Source organism: Rhinolophus ferrumequinum, chromosome 4 (assembly GCF_004115265.2).
Source record: "Rhinolophus ferrumequinum isolate MPI-CBG mRhiFer1 chromosome 4, mRhiFer1_v1.p, whole genome shotgun sequence".
Lineage (NCBI taxonomy): Eukaryota > Metazoa > Chordata > Mammalia > Chiroptera > Rhinolophidae > Rhinolophus > Rhinolophus ferrumequinum.
Window position 1 is genome coordinate 100,176,318 of NC_046287.1, and position 22,267 is coordinate 100,198,584.

The window sequence follows — 22,267 nt, forward strand, 5'->3', positions numbered from 1 at the left end:
TGGGCGCTGTCATGCATGTAAAGATGATGGTTTGCCTTCATTTGTAGGTTTGGAAGGGCAGCACCAACTCATAAGAGAAGGGCTGTTAACATGGCCAGGACCTGCTGGTCGTGGGAAACATGTCTACCCAGGCAGACTACCACAGCACCCTCCAGGGCCCACCACAACCCCAGCTCTTTGGAATGGCTCCGTCCCTGCAGAGGGGAAGGGTGGTCTTCTGTGAAGAAAGCAGAGCTCTTTGGGGAGGGGCGCCACTGTTCATGTGCCTACAAAGTGTCGCACTCCTCCCTCACCATCAAAAGCAGGACAACGTCCTTAAAAGTAGAAAGTTAACACAGACACAAATCTCAAAGGGTGACCAGTGTGCCCGGGAGGTCGGCCCAAGCTTCCTAGGAGCACGTGGCCTCTCCCAGCTCTCCCAGTTCCACTACTGAGCTCACAGTGGACACCAGTGGAGAAGGCCCTGTCTGCAGGACCCATGTCACTTCCAAACCGTGGAAGTCCACGTTGGCTGTATTTCCCTGGGCTGTGTGCATGCTCCCTGCATGTGGCTGATTTCCCCCCAGCATGTCAAAGCTGCCATTACAAACTGGCTTCCTGTCACTCAAGGCAAAAAGGACAGGCTGAGCTTCTGGACATGAAAACGTTTTGTCTTCAAGTTACAGAAGCTGTATCTAGTCCTGGGATTTAACTGTCAGCAGGGTCCCTGTGTGATCCCTCTCCTCTGACATCTCAGATGTAAAGGGGCCGGGCTCTGCTCTTGGTGGTGCCTGCAGGGAGTTTAGATCTCTACCTGCCCCTCCCCCCACCCTGCAGGACACATGCCGGAGCCCTGCACGCTGGCTTAAGGATTTACTCTTTGGGCTCTTTGCTCTCAAGAGATGTTTACTGTAAGTAGAGTCTTCTCACAGGAGATCTGGACTAGAGAGGACACTGACCGAGTCGGATCAAAAGCTTGGAACTTGGCGCTGGGTCAGCACCCGGCTATAGGCGCTGTGTGGGCAGGGAGGGACCTCATCTCCACAGTCCTGACCCCGCCCAGGGCCTGGCATACAAACACTCAGTAAAGATTTGCCGAAGGAAGCTAGACAGGTCTCTGCGAAGAGAGGAAGCTGCTCCTTCCACGAATTCTTAAGCCATACTGCAGACATTACTACATTGCTGGGACCTGGGTGTTGCTAGAAAAGCCTGAGAAGCTCCAGCACTCATGTGACTTCTGCCATTTCTTAGCGACGTGCTCTCAGGTTGCACCAACAGCTCCAAGCATCTCTTAAGAATATCCCTACTTTGTTTCAAGGTGTATGAAGTGGCTGGTAAAGGCAGCAAGAGTATAGGGAGGTTAAAGAAAACAGAAAAGAAGAATATCAGGGAGAAGGTAACATAAAGATAAAAAAGGTGAAACTACAGACAAAGTTAATATGCAAAATTTACGTGACTCTGGGTGGTTTGATAGAGGCAACGCCCTAAGCTCCCAGGCAGCTGCTGCAAAGAAGGCCTACTCATTAGATGGTGCACAAGTCAGGAGCTTGCTTGGAAGAGGCATGGCCATTCCCAGAATGGGCCCCTGAGAGGAGGCTCTCCTACATGCCCCTCACCATCTCGACCAGCCGGGTGGTAACAACTTCATGGGACTGCCTTGTACATTGTCTTTCCATGTTGGCTAACGCCTTAGCAGCAAACAGTACCATTCAATAAAAACAATTCTGAGAGGCAAAGCAGTGTGGTTTAGGTGTACGTGTCCTCAAGTTCAGCTGGAACCCCGCGAAGTGGTGGTCCCATGTGGGCACTGGCCTTCCAAAGCAAGCTTTCCGCACAGGTGGGAGGTGGCACTGAAGTCCTGCCTTCTGACACGCACCCACTCAGCAGATGTCCTAAGTCTCCGAGTAATGGACAGGAGCTCATAAAGGTCACTTGTCTGAATCGCAAATCCTCCCAGCTTTGTCCAAACCTATGGGTCAGGACTCTTCTCAGAACGTGACCCTGGGTCCTTCCTGACCTGCATTGCAGTTACTGGACCTGCTCTGCCTAACTCCCAGGGGGTGTGGAGTGGGTCAGCAGGTTCCGAGCGCCGTGAGGGCCCTTCAGTGAGTGTGCTGCGGGGGCCACATCAGGTGCCACCGCCCTGGGGCAATTTAATGGGGCTCCTTCATCACTAGCAACGAGCACATTCTTGGAGGCCATTGGAAGAACATTCAACATATACACAGACAATCTATACAAGGAAGCCAAAGCAAGCAAGGCTTGAACCGGGAAAACAAAAGGGGGCCCTGAAAATGGGTGTTGGGTCCGCGGCCCCAGGCTTATGTCAGCCAGCATCATGTCACACTGAGCAAGTGGCCTGGGCAGATGCGAGGACCAGGCACAGGAACCAGCAGGAGGGACCACCTACAGTTACTTGCTGGGTTTTATTTTGATTCTTGCTTTCTGATGGCCAGTTTCCACTTCTCTTGCCTAAAATTCAATGCAAATCATCTCAGCAGACACCCAAGGAAAGAAGAAAAAAATCAATCCATTTACTGCTTATGCCCTTATCGAAAGCATCTGATTAAACAGGCTCTGGGCGGAAAACCAAGGGCCCAATGTTAGTTTGACATCACGACGCGAATAGGCTTAATAAAGGGACAGCAGAGGCAGCCAGCCCAGCAGCCCGCTTGGAATGGGGAGCGAGGGGCCTGTGGGAAGAGCTTCCTTTCCCAAGTGCATGGCACTTTGGGCCAAGTTCAGGTCACAGAATCCCAGTTCTGAGAGCTGCACTTCGTCCTTACCCCGGCCTTCCCACTGTCAGAATAAACAAGGAGGACATTTCTCCGTCAGCTTTTATATGCTCGAGAATGGCTGAAGGTTTGACTTCTGGCCTTCTGAACCAACATTTTATGAAGCCGCTTCTTACCTTTTATAATTTCCAAATAACCCCCCAGAACTGAGGAATGATCCTTCTCTCTCTGTGGGCTGTGTGGGGTGCAAGTGCTACCCCGGAGAGTTTTATGTGAAGACGCGAAGGTTTGATAAAGTCTGAGGGAGTTTCTAGTCCAAAGTGGACATGACTTTATACCTAGAGTTATGTTGGACCAGAAGCAGGAAAAGAATGGGAGACACAGCCTGTAGCACGGTCTGGACTCAGGCTGGGTTTGCTTAACGTACTAGCAACGTGGAAAGTCACTTAGAAGGTTCTTGCTTTGGTTTTCTCATGTGTACAATGGAGATAATAATAGTACCTACTTTATAGGGTTGTTATGAGCAGTGGGAAAATTAATATATGTTCCAAGTGCTAAAAACAGTATCTGGCACTTAATAAGCACTAAATAACTAGTTACTAAACATTTTTAAATGTTGCTATTTAAGGACTGCAGTTGTTACTAGTACTGTTAGTACAGAAAGTCCTCCTGTGATTTTCAGATCATGTGAAAAGTGGAAGGAAACATTTAACTCGTAGTATGAGTGGACATGTTAGAGAAACATTTCTTCTAAGGAATGTGGGCTATATTCCTAATTTAACAGTCCTGTGACTCAAAGGACTGCCTTCTAAATCTGTCTGCTCTGTTGCTTAGCTGACGGAGGACACGTCCGTCCGTTCACTTCTCAGAGGCTTAGCTTCATTACTCACCAAATTCAGATGATATCTGCCTGCCTGCTCCTCAAGGTTGCTGGGAAATTCAAAGGAGACCATTGCGGTGGGGAAACACTTAGAAAACTCTCCAGTGCAAAGTAACCTCATTTTAAACCAGATCTCCTGGTGTTGGCCTTTCTCCACCACGTAAAAGGAAGCAAGTAATTAAAAAACTCCCCACGCCTACCCCTCTACAGCCCCAGTGCAGTCCTGGGGCTAAGCTATCTGCCTCGCTCTCAGGAAGGAGCCTGGCCTCAAGCTCCCTGCACTTTCCTGATAAGGACACAAGGAAGACCAACGAGAACAGGCCCCGCTCCCCACTGCTCGCTGGCTGCTAACTCTGCTTCACAGGCCTGAGTCCCTGCCTCCTCGCCCTGGTCCTGGGTCTGACCTCGCCTTTTTTTCCAGATGAGAAGGAGACAGCGACCTTGCCCTTTGGCCAAGCCCACACTTCCTTCGTTCCCTCTGACTCCGCCCCAAAGGCCATCCCAGGGCTACGGACAGGACCCCATTGTGTGGGTGGGATGGGGAGGGCCCCGGCCAGTTCAGGAAAGGTGGTGCCGCCTTGGAGAGGCCCAAATCCTTGTCAGCAGCTCAAGAAAACTGCCAGTGTCAGCACATTCCTGTTCTGGGCGCAAAGTGCAAAGCGTCCAAACGCTTCAGGAAGAAAGAGTGTCCCAGAGAGGCGAGCAAGGTCTGAACAATGGAGAGAGCCTTCCCTTGGAGCCTGTCATCTTCCTGGAGGGACAGGACCTCACAGCAGGGAGCCACTTCAAGAAGAAGCTCCAGACAGCTGCTGAGCCTGTTCCTACAACCAGTCTAAAGAAGTCTTATAGCCCAGGGAGCCTCCTGGGGAGCGTAACTACTAATTCCGGCAGGAAACCCCCCCTTTCCTCTCCTGCACCTCTTCTCCCTGCCTTCCAAACCGAACCCCCTTGTTGGTCTTTAGTGTGGATGGAGGACTGGTCAGTAGTGGCTTCTAGCCCTCAGTCCCTTTTGGCTCCCCTTTTGTGAGTGGGGACAAGTTCCTGGGTGGTCTCTTAGTTTTATCTGGATTCATACCTAGAAATCGAATCTCTAACTTCAGCTTACAGCCAGAGGCCTTAAAAAGTCATGTCAGTGGTCAAGAGAGAACAAGTAGGTGAGGGTGGATCTAGGATAATGCCTCACTTCTGGAAGGTACTCCCAGAACAGCTGGGCCTGGCAGGGGCTGAGCAGAGCTGGGGTTCTAAAAACCAAAAGGGCACCCCTTTCTGAGGTGTCCGGTGGGGTGAGAGCTGCCAAATGGGGGTGGAGGCGTCCGCGGGCTCACATTTCAGGTGTCGCGTACTCAGGAGCCCTCATCCTGACACCTTCCTTCAGGCGACCGCAGAAGTCCTCATCCATCTGCACTCCTGGGTACGGAGACCCACCTGCGTGAGACAACAGGCAAGCACAGGCGCATTACAGTGAGGGGGCAATTCAGTGTTCCTTTCCTCCCTTTACAGGGATGGTTTAGCAGTAAATTGCCAGCGATTGGAATGGATCTCCACGCACAGTACAACCCACACCCAAGCTTAGCAAATCCTTGCTAGTGGGTGGGCCGCGTGGTGCTGGGTGTCTGATGTCTCCACGCTGTTCCTAGGGCTACGCCTGTCTGTTCAGGAGAGAGGGTGTCATCTGAAGGGTCCCTTCCCGCTCCCCACAAGGAACCCTAAACAAATCCCATCGTTAGAGGCTCATTCCTTGGGTTAATGAGCTTCTTTTAAAAAAGCCACTGTACTTGGAATAGGTCACTTGTGGATCATTCACTCCTCAGTGAGAATGATTTTAATTCACTCCTTTCTTGTAAACTTCTCATAGAACTGGGAGACTAGTTGCTGTGATGGGCCCGAGAGAAAGGGGGGCCTTGAGCTCCAGGAGTAGGCTGGTGTGTGGCCGGGGCTGCCATGGGGGTGCCAGTGGGACCTAGACTTTGCCTCTTGCCAGTGTTACTGTCCAGCACCCATATAACCTTTCTTTTTAGGGGGATTCTTGGCGGGTAGGGTGAGTCCGGCCTCCCAGTCTGCTCTGTCCCGGACCTCGAACCTTGTCTACCTCCGCATTTGTTTGCCTGCACTTTCTAGTGATTACTGCTGGTCGGAAGCAGAAGCAGCTGGGAGGCGTGCAGTGCTGGCGCTGTGTCACTGCGGGGCCACTGTGGCCGCCAAGCTGCTTTCAAAGACTGGAAGCAACAGGTGCCTGTCATCGAAAGCAGGGGAATGATTTTCACACATTACAGGAAACCAGGGATGTTACTGGGTGACTTGTATTTGCTTTGAAAGGCAAATTTTTGGCAAAGTTCAAAAGACTGTTGGCTAGACCCCACAACTGGGAGGCCTCTAAGCACCAGTGTGTCTGCGAGCAGATGTGGGCTCTGTGCACAGCTGTGCACTCGGGGCCCTGAGCGAGGTTTCTAGCCACCTGTAGTGGATGTGACTGGACGCAGAATAAATACAGCCAGTGTCCCCACTGTTCATCCCACATAAACCCGTGCCCAAGGCTCATACTAGCTGTGGTAATATTAACGGCACTAGAAGGCCTCCTGTTTCTAACACTGGGCGAGCTGCGCTTGTTGGGGCTGTTCCTAAGTCTGAAGGGAGGGCATTAGGAATCCGGGTGTCTGAGGAGTTAGGTAAAGCGGGCAAAGGACAGAGACAGGAGTAGCCAGACTGCTGAAGGTAAAACTGACTACTGACTGCAGATTTAATACTGGTCTGGCCTTGTTGCTGTTTGTATAAAGCATCTTTATGATACAGGGCACACATACACGCACCATTCATTCCTCATCTGGGATTCGGTGTGGACCACGCCTCTATGAGGGCTTTCAGTTCTTTTACATGCTGAACTAAAGCTTGTATCTATCCAAGGGACACTCAGCAGACATTTGGGTCGGGGCTAATGTGATCTCTTCCTCGCCCCAGGTTTACCTAAGGAGAAGATTTCCCACAGCAGGACTCCGTAAGACCACACGTCGCTCTTGGTGCTGTAGATTTTGTCAAAGATAGATTCAGGAGCCATCCATTTCAGAGGAAGTCGAGTCTAGAAAAGGGCAAGGGGGCCTTGAGCAGAAGGACATGCAAACAAAGCACATTCAACCCAAGTGCCCGTGGGGTCATCTCTCAGATAACACTTGGCCCAGAAATCATTTCCTAGAGCAGTTATGGCTTCCTAACATGGAGACAACTCTTCTAACATGCAGTGTTCGACTAAAAGGGAGAGCTGTGTGCTGTACTGACTCCTATGAAGATAATAAATGTTTAGGAAGCCCCTCCTATGTCTGGCGTGCCCTAACTCCATGACTCTGTAAGAAATCCTAGTCCCCCACTCCTGCTCCACAGGGACCTGAAAAAAGAGTGATCTGAATTAGAAGACATCCTGAAAATCAGTGATTTCCAGGAATTTTTCTTAAGAAGGAGGATTTTGAAGGGCATTCTTATGTAAAAACACAGGATTTTAGAAGTCATTGAATGGGGGGAGTGGGCAAAGACGCAGGAAAGAAGAACAGTGCGAGACGGTATTTAAAGGACCACAGGGCTGGTTTTCAGGTGTGCAGACAAATTTTTATTCTCTTTGTGGTAGCAGGAATCCCAGTGAGATAGGCCTTGCCACTTTAGATGGATGGAATTGACAGGAAGTATGAGACAACGGAGAGACAAAGAGAAAAATGCAAGGGAGAGGGGCAGGGAGAGGCTGAAAGAGACATAGATGGACAGAAGAGAAGGACAGACAGACACATAGGTAATGCCATCTTTGCAAATCAGGGCTTGTAGGAAAATGTTAGTTTCTTTTTTTTCCCCCTTTATAAAAAGCGACTGTGGGGCAGTGGTTCTCAAAGTACAGTCCGTGCCCAGCAGTGTCAACAAAACCTGGTGACTCGTCAGAAAGGGAAAGTGTCACCCACACCATGAGGTAAAGAATCCGAACTCGTGGGGGTGGCGCCCGGCACACTGCAGTTACTAAGCCCTTCGGGGGGTGCGCTGCTCACTAAGTCTGAGAACCAGGGCTGCAGAGTCCTCTGCAGAGCCCAGACACAGGCTTAGTCCTCACGGTGCCGGCCGGAGAAGAGAGGACACAGGAGGTCACCCACAAAAGTGAAATGTAACACTATGTCCAAAAACAAGCAGGGAAGAGAAGCGGGTGTGAGCTAGCAGGGGGATGCCGGGCGTGGAAGGCAGCCGTGGGAGGGGGACAGTTTCCTCACTAGCAAGATAATACTAATACCTGCCCCCACCCTTTCCTGAGATACATCCACCTGCTGAATCAATCATCCGGGTTCATTTGTGGGAAAGAGTCCAGGCTGTTCTGTCCTGTGGTTCAGAAAACTCCCACAGGAGTCAAAGGGGGTGAGGAGCTGGTCTCCCCAGGGCCCCGCCAAACACTTCTCAGGTTAGCCATCTCAGGCAGCGCTGCCCAGGGGACGGGTACCCGGAGGGAGGGAAGGACAGAACCAGGAGAGGTGGCCTTTCCGAGCCCCACACAGGGCGCTCTGGAACACAGCCCATCTGGACTGCCCGTCTTCACAAAGCACACGCTGGCTGTCAGGGACCACTGCCGAGGAAGTGTAAATATTTACCATGGGCTTCGGGCTGCGCTTTAGAAATGGTAGGGTATAAATGAGTCAAATAAACACCAAACGGACTTACATCTCCTTTTCTCACATAATCGGGGTTCTTATAAATATCCCGGGCGAGGCCAAAGTCACAAATCTTCACCACATTGTTCTCAGATAAAAGAATATTTCGAGCTGCCAGGTCCCGATGAATACACTGTAATAAAACAGTAGCATAATCAATGCGTTTCCTTAATCCACCTGACTAATTTCCTGCGGCTCTCAGTGTCATTATTCTTCTTCATGTGAGGACCCATTACATGACGGAAGCCACCCCCGGCGCACACGGACCTTTACCATAAACACGAAGCGCCTCTTTCCAAACACAGGCCCCTGGAGGCCCCGCAGCCAAGGCTCAGCTCCAGGCTGCTCGGCTACCATCGTGTAGGACAGTGAACGTCCCGGTCAGCGGAGCCGGCGATCCAGTTCTCACAGGGACCCAAAGGCCCCCAACCTTTGATCCTGAGCAGTGGAGCTCCAGCAGCAGTGGGTGGGGGGCCCACACGGATGGGCCAACAGAAGCCCTCCTGTGAAGTCGTGTATTCTGAGACTTGGGTCAGTGTTGAAAAGATGCAGGAGGGCAAAGTGGGGAGTGGGGAGCAGGTGTCTCCAGTCCGAACCCTGGTGAGGTTTTCCTCTCCAGTTCAGTTCTAGCTCCTGCTAAGACTCGTCCTTGTCAAAGCTCCTCACTCATGTGAGGATAAAGGAAGGCATTCATCGTGATGTTTACTCTCTCCTTAAGGACATAAGTATAAGGAAATACTGAAAAAAGTGGATTTATAGCAAACATGTGTGTGTCCATGTGAGTGTCCCCATGTCCAGGCCTGGCAAAGAAGGACAACAGTAAGGAGCAAAGCTGACCTTTCTGGAAGACAAAAACTCCATGCCTCTGGCCACTTGAAAACTGTAAGAAATCAGATCTTCCATAGTGATGGGCTGCTTGTAGAAATCGTCAGAATCTGGAAAGCATTAAAACCGGAGCTGTTTGTAATGGCGCTTGTTATCCTGCCACGTCCCAGCTTATTGGAACAATGTTAGCAAAACATAAAACAAACCAACAAGTGGATCAGAGGTCATTTTCAAGAGCATTTGAGTTTCAGTATGAGTATCAGAGATTTTTCCAGGCCTCCAGCCCATTTCACCCGAGTGTAGGGGGCGGGGGAAGATGCGTTAAGACAAAAGGCCCCAGGGGAGACAATTGCACAGAGTTCCCTGTCAAAATTAGTAACTTTGTAAATAATCTTAATTCAACTCTTATCTCCTCGGGACATTGCCCCTCGAGTCTCCCACGGATGTTTATTAGGGTGATAAATAAGAAAAAAATGTCAGAGATGCACAGTATGTTGTAAAAATATCTCCGACTGTAGGACAGGAAGGAATTAATACCTACCCTCCTCTTCCTCCACGTCGCTCAGACTTTTATCTTCCTGAAAGCCCGAGCTTGCAAAGCTCTCACTGCTGGTGACACTATCTAGTCTTTGTTTCTTGACTTGCTCCTCCTCTGGCTCCATCTTTTCCTTCTTAGGCTCCATGTGCAATGCTGCATCCTTTGAACAGACCAAGGACACAGATGAAACAGGGAAGACAGTCCCTCAAGCTGGCAGTCACCTGTGTTGGGAGAGTGTCATTCCACAAAATGGACAGGCAACTTAGCAGCAAGGGACCTACGGTGACCGGGCACCTGGCTACTCCTGGGGGTTGTGGAGTCTGTCCTGTTCTGGACTGGCCCTGTAGACAGCCTCTTAGGTAAGCTATAAAGGAATATTAATAGCAGCTGGCATTTACTGAGCACTTACATTGTGTAAGAATCTTAGGTACATTTTCTTATTTAATCTTTCCAACAAGTTTATGAAGTAGCTCTTGCTTATACATGAAGAAATAGGTTTAGAGAAGTGAAGTAATCAAAGTCACATGCAACTAGTAAATGACAAAGCTTGAACCTGGGTTTGGCCAACTCTACTGTGTGCCCTTAACCGCTTTTCCACACTGCACGCCATCTTGTGAAAGATGATATGAGTGTCAGAAAAAGCTCCCCAGTGAACCTGGGGCTTCACTTTGTGATCCCTGTGAGGAGTAATAAGAGAGGGTTGCAGTTACCAATTTCTCTGGTTTCCTTGGGGAAGGAACATTTCTTTTTCTTTCCTCCAGTGAAAATAAAGATACAGTTTGATCCTAACAAGGGTAGAAAAGGCCTCTCGTCCTGGACTGGGCATCCAAGGCCTGATGTGTAATCTGGTTCTTCCATTACCCATGTGATCTTGGGCAAATCACCTTACTTTTCTGGGTTTCATTTTTCTCATGTGGAAAGCTCTATCATCCTGTTATGTTTTGACTCACAGAAAAAGAGTCGTTGGTTCTGGATGTTCATGTGGAACCGGAAAAAATTTACCACATTTAGTAATTCATCTAACAACTGTGACAATAGAAACTCAGCACACCCAGGGCTTCATGACAAGACCATGTACCTAGGCTCAAGTCTGCTAGATGGCAGAACAGGGGGCTGAAAGGGACTGGGGTTCAGGGCTGTCCCTCGATCCTCCAGCATGCTGTGGCAGTGCTAGGGTTAACCACGCTGGCCATCCTTCCTTGGCTTTTCCTAGAAATGTCACAAAGTAGGGTGATCTCTCCACTAGAGGGCACAGTGGGAGCAAGCAGAGGAAAGAGGAGGGAGCTTCAGGAGGGACAGCCTGACAAACTCTGCGAGTGTGCCAGGTACCAGGCTCCTGCCCCCAGGAAAGACACCTTCCTGTGCTGCAGGAGGGGAGGCAGGCCTCTAAGCGAACACCTACTGCCACCCAGGTGACTTACCTGAGAGCAGGTAAAGAATATAACCCTTTGTTATTGTGTCTCCCTGAGGCAGTTAGGTTTGATTCTGCTCATTTGGGGACTGGAAGTTAATTTTTCACAGGACCCTCCCCAAGACAGAAGGCAGCAGCAGGGGAAGAGTGCTGGCAAGGGTGTGGGAGAGGAAAGTGCTGGACAGGCCCACTCATGGCTCAAGGCCCTGACAACACGCTCTGGGCAGGCTTCTTCCTCACTTTCCCAGAAGTCATAGCCAGGGGCATGTCTCCAAGGACCTAACTCAAGCTCCCTCACCCTCTTCCTGACTGCCAATCAATGGTATATTCAGCTTTGCTTATTGGTAACTATTTCTATTAAGTTAAGGTTGATTTACTGAACTTTTGGAAGTTTGGCAGAATACAATGAATTTATTACAAATAATATTTAAGGATCCTGGTGAATTTATTTGGAAAATGAAATATCCCATTTCTATTTACCCTTTTGATTTTTCCTTCACCTTCTCTTTATATTCCTTCAGGTTCCAAATATGAAATACAGCCATGTGTTTTCCACGAAAACACTAGGCTCCACCAACAGGGAGGCGAATCATTAAATATAGCCTGAGAAGGAAGCAAACTCTTCAAAACAAAGGACGCACGAACCCAAACGTTCCATCCTGCCCTGGTCCCTGGGGTATTCTGCTGGCTTCGTTCTTCCTGAAGCCAGTCCAGGATTTCAGAACTGAAGGGAGTTTGCACCGCTCTCGGCGCAGGGCACCACTTTCCTCTTTTTCTTTTTTTCCTCCTTATTCAATGTAGTGCACAGAAAAAGCATTGGAAGGGGAGACAAGCAAGCGGGTTCTTTCTCCCCGGCTTCATCTCCTGCTAAGTATGTGTCCTTAAGCCAATCAGTTGACTTTTCTGGGCACATCTCTAATGTAAGAGTCTGAACTAGCTGATCACAAAGATCCCTTTCAGCTTTAAGACTCTAATTATGAGGGAGCATGGTTTAAAGCTAGGGAAAATATGTTCCTGCATGTATGTTCCAGTCTAGAATACCCGTGCCTTTGGTTGGATCAAAATTTGAGATGAGGGAATGGGCCAGCTGTCCAGTGGTTCTTATTTGTGTGCCCTGTGACAACTCTTGCCCACATGACAGAGATGGGCACCATTCTTAGACGTTGGACTCTTGATCAATTATAGAGGTCATACCGGTTAGTGGCCGTTAAGTTGGACTCACCCGATCTTTCTATCTCTGTGGGTCACTAATGATGATGGTGACTGAAACATTTGTTGAGTGCTTAACTGAATGGAATTCTCAGCAGTCCCATGAATTGGGTTCTGTTATTACTTCCATTTGATAAATGAGGAACTGAAGCTTAGAGGGGCCGAGTCAGTTGCCCAAGGTCCCCAATTTTATCAGTGGTAGAAACAGGATTTACACCCAGGAGGTCTGATTCAGGAGTCCAAGTGCTTAACCAGCACACACCAGGATTCCCCGCCAACGTTGCTAATTATCAGTGTTGAGTCATTGTTTCCCAAGCTCTTCCAACCCAGAGAAGGACACAAGATTGGTGGTTTGGGTCACACTGGCAAGGTTTTAAACTCTTTGCTCCTCCATTCAATTACCTTTTTTTTTTTTTTTAAATTAAAATGTACTGGGGTGACAATGGTTAGTAAAATTACATAGGTTTCAAGTGTATAATTCTATATTACATCATCTATATATCAGATTGTGTGTTCACCACCTAGAGTCAGTTCTCCTTCCATCACCATATATTTGACCCTCAATCATCTGTTTTAAACTTGGTTTGTCTTCAGGACTTGGACCCATGTGTTAATATAATAAAACAAAAGAGTGTGATATATTAGCATGGAAGGAAGGAAAAACTTAAAAAGGAGGAAAAAGCAGAGATTGAGTTTTAAGCTTAGTCATTAATGGAAAAAATATAGGTGTCTCCTGCTTTATGCTGCTATAACCTAAATGGAAATTCATTGCTATCTTTAAAAACCCCCAACCCCTATAAATTCCTTACCTTGTTGAGAAAGAATAAGTCTCGTTTGCTCTTGAGGTAGTTAGATAGATTTCCGTATTTGCAATATTCAACGATCACCATCAGAGGCCCTGCAGCCAAAACAGCACATGCTCAGCCACACCAAGCCAGGCAGCCATTTGCCAGCCTTCAGCCTTCAGGGCCTTAGAAACATCAAACCAACTTATCTTTTTATTAAGGGACCTAGGGATGCAACTTAGGGTGAGAGATTTGTTTCAATTTAACTTGAGAAGGGGTTTAAAAAATACAAATGGAATAAGAGACAATCGGGGGTGGAAGGGAAGCAGAAAACAAGAAAAGAGTAGAAGGAGAAAAAAAGAATTCTGAGGACAGGGGCCAAAGCCAGGGCTTCCCCTGTAACTGCCAGCCACCCTCTCCGTTTGTTAGGCAGACCCTAGTGAGCAGAGGGGCCTTAGGACACTGTCGCACCGACCCTGGGATTGTTCAGCAGCTCTCCTTCCCAGTGCGAGAATAGGCCGGTTCTGTCTGGCCTGTCTCTCCCCAGCAGCATGGCCACCTGGGGGTGTCTGCACAGCGTTTGCCTTGGTGCTCCTAAGAAGGGCTAAAGGAGGGATCAAGCTTTTTTGCAAAGGACAGGTCAGTAAATATTTTAGGCCCTGGAGGCCACACAGCTCCTCACTTCTGCCTTAGTGTGTGAAAGCAGCCATGGCCGCCAGTACAACCGAATGAGTGACTATGCTCAATAAACATACATTTGAATTTCATATAATTTTTCACACATAACAAAATATTCTTCTTTTGAGTTTTTTCCCAGCTATTTAAAAGTCAAATTAAGCTCTGAGGCCGGCCCCATCGTTTGCCGATTCCTGATCGAAAGGAAGCAAGAAGGTTGGGAAGAAAGAAAAATCGAGTTGTTCTGCGGGACCCATGGGGTGCCCCAGGGCTGCGGCTGCCTCATCTGGCCCTGCACTTGCCCAGCGGTCCCACTGCACGCGGGAGCTGGGCGCGAGGCCTGCGGCGGACAGGCCACTTCCGGTTCCGGGTCAAAGCGGGAGCGAACCCGGAGCTGCTCCTGTGAGCCGCTGCCCTGGAGCATGCTGGGAGCCGGCAGCTACCGGATGCCTTGAGCCCTAGGGCACAGCTCCCGGCTCAACAGAGGCCGGGCCCTGCTTGGAAGAGGGGTGCTCTGCGTCTGTGAAGACTTTGGTGGTTTAAAAATGCCTGTTAGAAATCCTGACAGCGCCTCCTCTTCCCTCCGGGTTACAGAACAGGAAGCTGCTTCCAGAGGTTGTATGTCTCCTGATGACCGGGGAGGATACGACATCTCCGTCTCAGGTGCCTGCCTGGGGGCCAGCGATGCTCGCCTTAGCACCTTCCATCTTAAAGCCGCTCACACGGAGCGCAGATGCACAGACCGAGGTGAGTTCTCTGATTAGCCCGGGGCAGTTTTACAGACGCAAAGCTGAGGCCCACGGAATGAGGCTGGCAAGGCAGAGAACTCGAGAAGGAGCTTCTAACTTGGCAGGACTCAAGGCTGGGAGGGAAGCAGGTGGGTTGTGGCCGGCCCTTAGCTTCTTTCAATACCCATTGCCACTCTCAGCAGGCAGGTCTTCCCCAACTGCCCTTCATCTCTCCTGCCTTTGTAGAGCTTGGAAAACATTTATAGGCACAGGCCCTTTACACCTTTCTTTCTGGTTTAAGCAGTGATCACCCCATCTACAGCCAAGCGCTGCCCTTGCCATTGGGGAGGATACAAAGACCTTTAAGAACACTCATGCCTTTAGGTGAAGCTTCAAGGAATGCTCAACCTTCTAGGCATTGATCTTATCTCAGGTCCTCCTTCCTCAAAGGCTTCATCAAAGAAGAATGCCCTCCCCTTGACCTAGAGCCTGTGGAAGGAGATCTGAAAGGGAGTCCTCTTCAGAACCTTGACAGGAACTGTACAGGGAAGGCATTGCTAGGAGGGGAGCCCCCCGTTTACAAATGGGCGGACTGTTTCCTCTGGACCTATTGAAAAGCCATTTTCTAGGAGGTGAGGAGGCACCGGGGTGGGGAGAAGGAGCTGAATATCGGAGAATCTGCTCTTAGCCTGTGAACTGGGAGATGGAGTGCGCCCGCCCCTTCTCCTTTACCTCCTTGCTTGGTACAGGCTCCCAGCAGGTTGACTACGTTCAGATGGTGGCCAATGTGGGTCAAGATCTTGAGCTCAGTCATCAGAGCTTTGTACTCGCTGGCCGTGGCCCCCTCTGTGTGAGAAGCAAGGAAGAGTGAAGGCGACAGGACAAATGGGGCTCTTTCCTCTGGAGGCGGCATTTCTGCCCTCCATGTTTGTCAGTGTTCAGCCAGTTGCTTCGTTAACTTCCCCACATTCTGCAGAAAGGTGGAGTCTCCAGACTGCTTCCATTACTCCCACCCTCCTGAGCCAACATCCTTTTGATTACAGTAAGGCCCAGAGTGGTGCTGGGGTTAGTCACTGCACATTTCCTCTTGGTGGACCTAGTCCTGTTTAGTAATGTGCTGACGCAGAGCAGGGCACCTTGTGAAAACGACTTCCAAAGGCTTCCCTTCGATCAGAACCAGGCCCAGCAAGAACCTTCCCAGCAAAGCATGTGCCCACAGCTCACCTCTTTTTCATACTTTTCCCCTTCTTTGAGGAGTTACAAAGAAGGAGCACCAGGGGCCTGCAAGAACCGAATGGCCACTTCTGTAAACATCTTTGCAGTGTGTTATTTTCTCCCTATAACCTTTTCCTCCCTGGAGTCCGCAGGGTTATCTCAAGTTGTGAGGATCCATAAGCATCTGACTTCAATTTCATTCTCAGAGATAAACAACATCAGTCTAAGACTTAGCAGAGTCTAAAGCTCAATTAAGTTTGTTCTCTCTGTTCTTACTGGTAAATTGCTAAGGCATTTCAACATTTTAACTTATTTTTAGAAATAAAGTCATATAATCTTGCTGTAAAATATTCTAACAATATACTGTATATAAAGTAAAAAGTGAAAGCCACTCCAACCCACTTTCCTTTTTGAAGTAACCACTGTTAATTGTAGTTTCAGACCTTTTTCTATGCATTTATAAATACATGTGTATGTATATTTTTAAAAATTTGCTTTTACCCCTTTTTAATATGTTGGAGATTTTTTTCCATTCTTTTTAATTGATCAGCGGCATCCCTGACATTTAGACTGTCTGCAGTGTTTTTGTTTGTTTGTTTTTGTTTTCTGCCATTACAAATAACGCTATAATAGACAGCCTGTGTGTAATCTTTGTACACATGTACAAGTATTTCTGTAGGACAGTCCCGGAATGGGTCGAAGGGTGTGCATTTAATTTAACATTGTGGTGGATACGGACATGGTATTTCATAAGCACAAATCGTTTTTTAACAATAACCAGATAAACTCTAGAAGCCTTCCATTGAGGTTGGGATTGGCTCACAGTAGATGCTCAACAAATATTTGTTAGATAAATAAACAGCATGATTACTCTTCTCATTTCAGACATGGGCATAAGGCCCAAAAAGGTTAAAGGTTTTGCTCAAGGGCACTTTGAAAGAGCTGCTGACTCATGGCCTTTGTTTGACATTCTGCCTTTTCAATTTCTCTCTAGAAACAGACGGCCAACCCATTTAGAAAACAAGAAAGCTGAATGGAAATGGTTTTTAGGAATTTTACATAGTGGATGATTTGGCAGTCTTTTTCAATCAAGGCTGATGGAAAAAACGATAAGCATTTATAAAGCTATCACACACACTATTTCTGAATCTACATAGAGTTGATTCTCTGGGCTGCCTTTAAAAAATCTCAGGTCAGAATTTTCCCCCTCAAACTCACCAGTCCCTCCATGCATTTATGCCCAGAGGAAACCAGGCTCTTTGGCTCAGATTGTACCATTTATAGGCAGGGCCACAGGTGTCACCTCGCACCCACAGCAGACAAGCATTGGGCGGCAGACTTGTCTGTCCTAGAGACCGTGCGTGGTAGTAAGCAGGGAAGTGGGACTCGCTGAGGAAGCGGATGCTTCCAGGTTTAGTTTCGATGTCTGTCAAAGTTGGATACTAGATCGCCTTTGGAATGCAGGCCAGGATTGTTTTTAGGGTATTGGAGCAACGGGCCAGTTGAGGAGGAGGTCAGCAGCCCCTCTTGGGTAGCACTGAGCTGTGGGGGAAAGAGCACTGCCCTCAAAGCTAGAAGGCTTGCACATAGACCCTTACTTCTGCACCGGGGAATTGTGTGGCCTTGCAGAGGCTATTTAATGTTTCTGGGCAATGTTTCTTCATCTGCAAACTGGGATAATAATATCTATCTCATAAGGCTGCGGAGAGAAAAATAAGAAAAATGGCAGTTTCAAGTGGTTCAGCCTAATTCAGTAAAGTACCTAGTGTGGTGCTTTCTCACATAGAAGCCATGTTGGTGCCTCTTCTTTTCAGAATCTGGGGTGGGAGCGTCCATGGTGGGGTTCTGGAATGTAGGTATTCTCACAGAAATGTCTGCCATCATCTGGGTAGTCCACCTCGAACAAAAGTCCTGATTTATGGATGCAAAACTCCTTTCCTGGCTACTTTCAGAATACAACTGTCAGGTTCTCTCAAGCTTTCTCAAAGCCTTCCCTCGAAAAAGACAGCCTTTTGAGGTGGAAAATATCATTACGTGACACTTCTGTAATGATCGTGTCAGTGCTGGAAGAAGATGAAGAGTTTTGAAGTCCCCAAAGCAAATGGCCCTTTTTCTCCTGGAGCCTTTGCTAGGTACCTGTTTAGTTGGGTGCTTCGCTTCCTGGGTCTCAGAATCCCCTGGCAATATCTCGGAGGCTTTGGACAGCTGAAAACTGCCCTTTGGGTTTTCAGTCCTGTTTCTTTGGGTTTTGGGACTTTAAAATGTGCTGAAGTAACATGAAAATTACATCACAAAGGAGGAAATGAAGGATTTTCTACACTTTAAAGAACCCATGACTCTTTGAGATGTTTGGTTTACACAATTTTCACTGATTTTCATTTTCAGTGGCCATACTACGCTGTTGGCTCTGCCTCCCAGTGCTTCACAGACCGGTAGCATTGTTCAACACGAGAAATATAATTTGTTTTTGTTGTTGTTTTCAATTTCTAAAGAGAGAGTGTTTTCTGGTTGAGTCTTGACAGTGTAAGTTTGTCATGTAAGTATGTTTATGGTTCTAATCAACTCAGTTGATCTATTTCATAGTTTTACTCTCTAGTTCGGTCAAGCCCCAGCTAAGCCTTCGGGATTTATGATGTACAGCTAAATTTCCATTATAACGTCACAGTGGATCATTCCAAAATTTTGAACCTGTGGTTACCATGGGCTTAAGTCCCTGAAAGTCTAGAGTCTGATATGTGGTGGGAGAAAGATCTTTTTGGTGACAGAATCATTTTCCCATGGATGATGCTGGATTGTTTCATTTACAAGGTTTATGCTGAGCTCTTGCTGGCCTAATTTAAAATCCTGAAGTAAAGGGTCTCCCAGCAGTAGAAGAAAGTTCTGTGGCCAGAGCAGAAATAGCTTCTCTCTATCCCTAGGCTATATTCAACTTGTGCCAATGTTGAGGGAATGTAATGGGTCAGTTGAAAGCTGAACTCCAGTGTCCATACCTTTGAGCATTTTTACAGCCACAGTCCGGCAAGTGGGTGATTTCTTAATGCCAAATGCAGATGCTTGAACCACTTTTCCAAAAGCCCCTCTTCCAAGTGATTTGCCTACAATGAAAAGAAGACATTGGTTTGTTTGCCAAGCTAGCAGGATGAGCTTAAGTCTTTTAGGAAGGAAGTGCCATTTTTCCTATGCTTATGTGAGGCATGGAGCTTTGAATGGAATCACCAATGAACTGACCCCAAAAGAGTCAAGGAAGGGACGCATTTCTGGAGTATCTTTCTTCCAAGTGTGTACTGTACTTCTGAGGTACCCTCATCCTTCACAGCTAGGCTGGGCCCCTAGAAGGCATTTGCTGTAGGAGGCTGGCTAGTTTCCTCTTCACAAAATCCTGGAAGGAAGAAGCTACCAACAGAAGAGACCTGGGTGGTCTCTTCTATTGTTTAATAACGTTGTTAGCAGGAATATTTCCCTGTGTCTAAGCTAAGTCCCTTTTCTCGCCACTTCATCCCTTCTGATGTGTTTGCAGTGGAAATGGAGACGCGAGAATGGTGGTTATTGCTATCGGTTACAATAACGCTTCACAGCGGAAAAAGAAGCGCTACGTCACTGCTCTGACTTCCTTGCCAGGCCAGACATTCCCAGTATTTCTAACATGTCTTCACAAGATGATTACAAATCTGCATGGTTCAGCACATGAGCATGTCAACCACTGGTAGAAATTTGCCTCAACCACAGAGAGGTGTTTGCCAAAGGCAATAACAAAGCGAGGTTTCTTTCACGGTACCCGTTATGTCACATTTCCTCCTCGCCTGTTCCTGAGACGCCTGAGGGGGGTAAAAGCCATGTCTGAATCTTCCCCGTACCTAGCCCAGTGCCTGGTGCAGAGAAGGCCCCCGGTATGCTCGTGCAGGATGAACAGTAGCATTTGGGAATTTGTGAGCTGCTCAGAGCACGTCTCATACAGTCCTGGGTGGCAAGAGGGGCCCATGAGGTGGAGACCTTGAGAGTGGTGGTCTGGGAGGAGGGCGCCCCCAGGAACCTCAGCTTCCTTTTATGTCAGGGGACTTCCTTTTGCACCACAGGAAAAAGGTAGCTAAGTAGAACCTAGAGAAATAGTACCCCTCAAGCGTGGCATGGTAAAAGGAAGAGTGAGCCAAAGAAGTCACTCTTTTTTGGTTCTCTGCGGGGGAACAAAACGCCTCTGGTCAGAAGTTAAGTCCTGGAGTCAGAGTCAGTGAACCACACCACCCCCTCTCCCAGCCAAGCCCTCTTTCTCCAGCTGTTCTGCTAACATCCTTCAGTTAGTCAGCCAGCCGTCTTCCCTCCCTCTCCGATCACTTCCCCCAAAGCACATAGTGTTTTGTTTGTTTGTCTGTCTTTTAAGGTCCTTGAAAAGTCTGTAGTGAAGCTTGCCTGTTTCTTCATCATATTAGAACCTTTCTACTTTTATGCACAACTACTCAGTAACAAAGATGTCTTCACCCTGCCTCTGCTTAGTCCCTTCCACTACACTCGGCGTCCACTGAGGACATGGGAAAAGTTCAATTACCAGCGTAATCATAGCCTCTTTGTAGCTGACTCTGCATCTTATAGGGACACACCCTGCCTTAGGAGGGCACCACTGGTGAGGTCACATGCTTTCCTCTGGTCACACGTGTACCTGTAGTGACTGAAAAGCCTGCTCCTCCCAGAGCACATACACGGGTGGGGATAGAGTCAGTGCTTGTTTCTTCAGATAGTTGTCCAAGAAATAGAGCAGCATGGGGGCTCTTCGTCTAAACAGCAGAGCCTCAGGTGGAGCCTGCGGGATCGGACGTGGAGATCGCGTACGGAAACAGCACTGGCAGGTACCTTCTCCGGACTTGGAAAAATTGGTGCATTTGGGTGGGAGTTTATTCCTTGCTTTTTTAGAGGAAAAGAACAATGTTTTCCTTTTGAAGTGCCTCCTATCATCTCATTTGAAAAATGTCCGGAGCCTGAGAAATAGTAAGATAATCTCTATCTTGGGACGGCTCCCCACGTACTGGGAGGATTCTGGCTCCTTCGGGGCGGGCGGACTCCTTTCCTTTCCACATTTCAGCCTCCATGCCTTCCCTCGGAGCCCTCACAACACACTGTATTTGAAGCGGTGTTTGCGGATTTTACTTCTATCAGTGAGAGTGAATTGGTTCTCACTTGGCTTCTCTCAGTCTTTTCCTTTATTCTCTCAGCAGCTGACTGCTGCCTCACAGAACAGCAGGAAGCTAGCTATTCTAGGCTCTTTAATCACCTGAGACGTTGGACTCTTTCGGCAGACCCGCGGTTCCCGTTTCAGGGGAGCCCAGCCACATGGCACTTGGTCTTGCCTGATCCACCTTTTCCCTTAAAAAGCCTCCTTGGTGTCACGTAAATGCCACTAGCTAGCTTGGAAAAGGGCTAGGTCATTGTCATACAACGAAAGGATATTCGAATTTCCTCCAGGAATGACTTGCCGGGGTCCCTGGGACACTGGGAGACTGCGTGGTCGCAGGAGGCTGAACCCTTCTCTGGCACCCAGGGCTGGTCTTACCAGAAGCGGCACCAGCTCAGGTACCGGCCATTCACCAAATTCCACACTCTGTTGTTTCCCATATTAGTTATTTCTGACTTTATTTTCCAATGGAAAGATGCAATGTCAGACATCACCCCAACTTCTGTGATACATTTATGGAGCTGAATTCTCTCTGAGGTTTAGTGAGGAATCACTAACAAAACAGGTTTCTTTAGCTACTGAATTTCAGGAATTTCAATGGTTGCGACACCATCGACCAGAGCTCCAATTGTATCTACCTACCCATCTCTCTCTCTCTCTCTCTCTCTATCTATCTATCTATCTGTCTATCTTTGTATCTAATCTATCTATCAGGTAGTGTGAATGCAGACCTCTCTCACCAGGGCCGGTAGCAGTAACCCGCAGAGTGCAAATGGCTGAAATCAGAAGCAGCTTGGCCTGTGCGTCTCTCTGCATTTATAACCCCATTACAACTCTGCCCATCAAACCCTCCTTTTCTCTCCATCCATTCAGACATGATCTTGGTTACTTTCTCTTGCCAGACATTGCTTCAGATTACTTTCTGACATTTATTTGGCTTAACAAACAAACAGCTCTTGGGCCTCTCTGCTCGCTCGTCAGTAGGCGGAGCATGGCTCTGGCCCCTGCAGCCACTCGGCGCTGAGAGACAGCTGACTCGCCACACTCTCTCAAAGACACTGTGCACATTAGCCAAATCACAGCATCTGGCAACTCCGGAAAGGAAAAGACCCATGAGAAAGATGTTCACCAAGGAGATTCTCCTGAAATGGGATTATCTAAACCCACAGAGCCCCCGGGAGTTCTGATAGAAGGATTAGCAATCTCCCTCCGATGTGTTACGGATCGCAGTGACACTAGGCCAAGGAGTGAAGAACTGGGACGGAAAGCTCGAGTCGTACTGGAAGAAGCATGTTTGATTGTGACTAATAGGTCTGGAAAGCAGCGTGGCCTGAGAATGGCTTATGGTTGTGGGAAAATTATCCCATGTTCCCTGCCAAGGTCACCGAAGGGGCTGGGCTAGCTGCCATATAATTTAGACTTGCAGAAGGAACTCATCTACTGTGCCACCTGCCCTTAA

General features: G+C 48.3%; 1 protein-coding gene across 1 annotated transcript in view; it reads right to left on the bottom strand.

Moving 5' to 3' along the window:
• Positions 1–22,267, bottom strand: part of FLT1 (fms related receptor tyrosine kinase 1) — a 159,265-nt gene that overhangs the window by 10,832 nt on the left and 126,166 nt on the right. Inside the window, exons 18-25 of the mRNA XM_033104221.1 lie at positions 18,638–18,742; positions 15,165–15,278; positions 13,054–13,142; positions 9,628–9,784; positions 9,099–9,196; positions 8,272–8,394; positions 6,556–6,667; positions 4,920–5,019 (exon numbers count right to left, since the gene is read on the bottom strand). Of these exons, the coding sequence (XP_032960112.1) occupies positions 4,920–5,019; positions 6,556–6,667; positions 8,272–8,394; positions 9,099–9,196; positions 9,628–9,784; positions 13,054–13,142; positions 15,165–15,278; positions 18,638–18,742 (898 nt within the window). The remainder of the gene's footprint in view (positions 1–4,919; positions 5,020–6,555; positions 6,668–8,271; positions 8,395–9,098; positions 9,197–9,627; positions 9,785–13,053; positions 13,143–15,164; positions 15,279–18,637; positions 18,743–22,267) is intronic.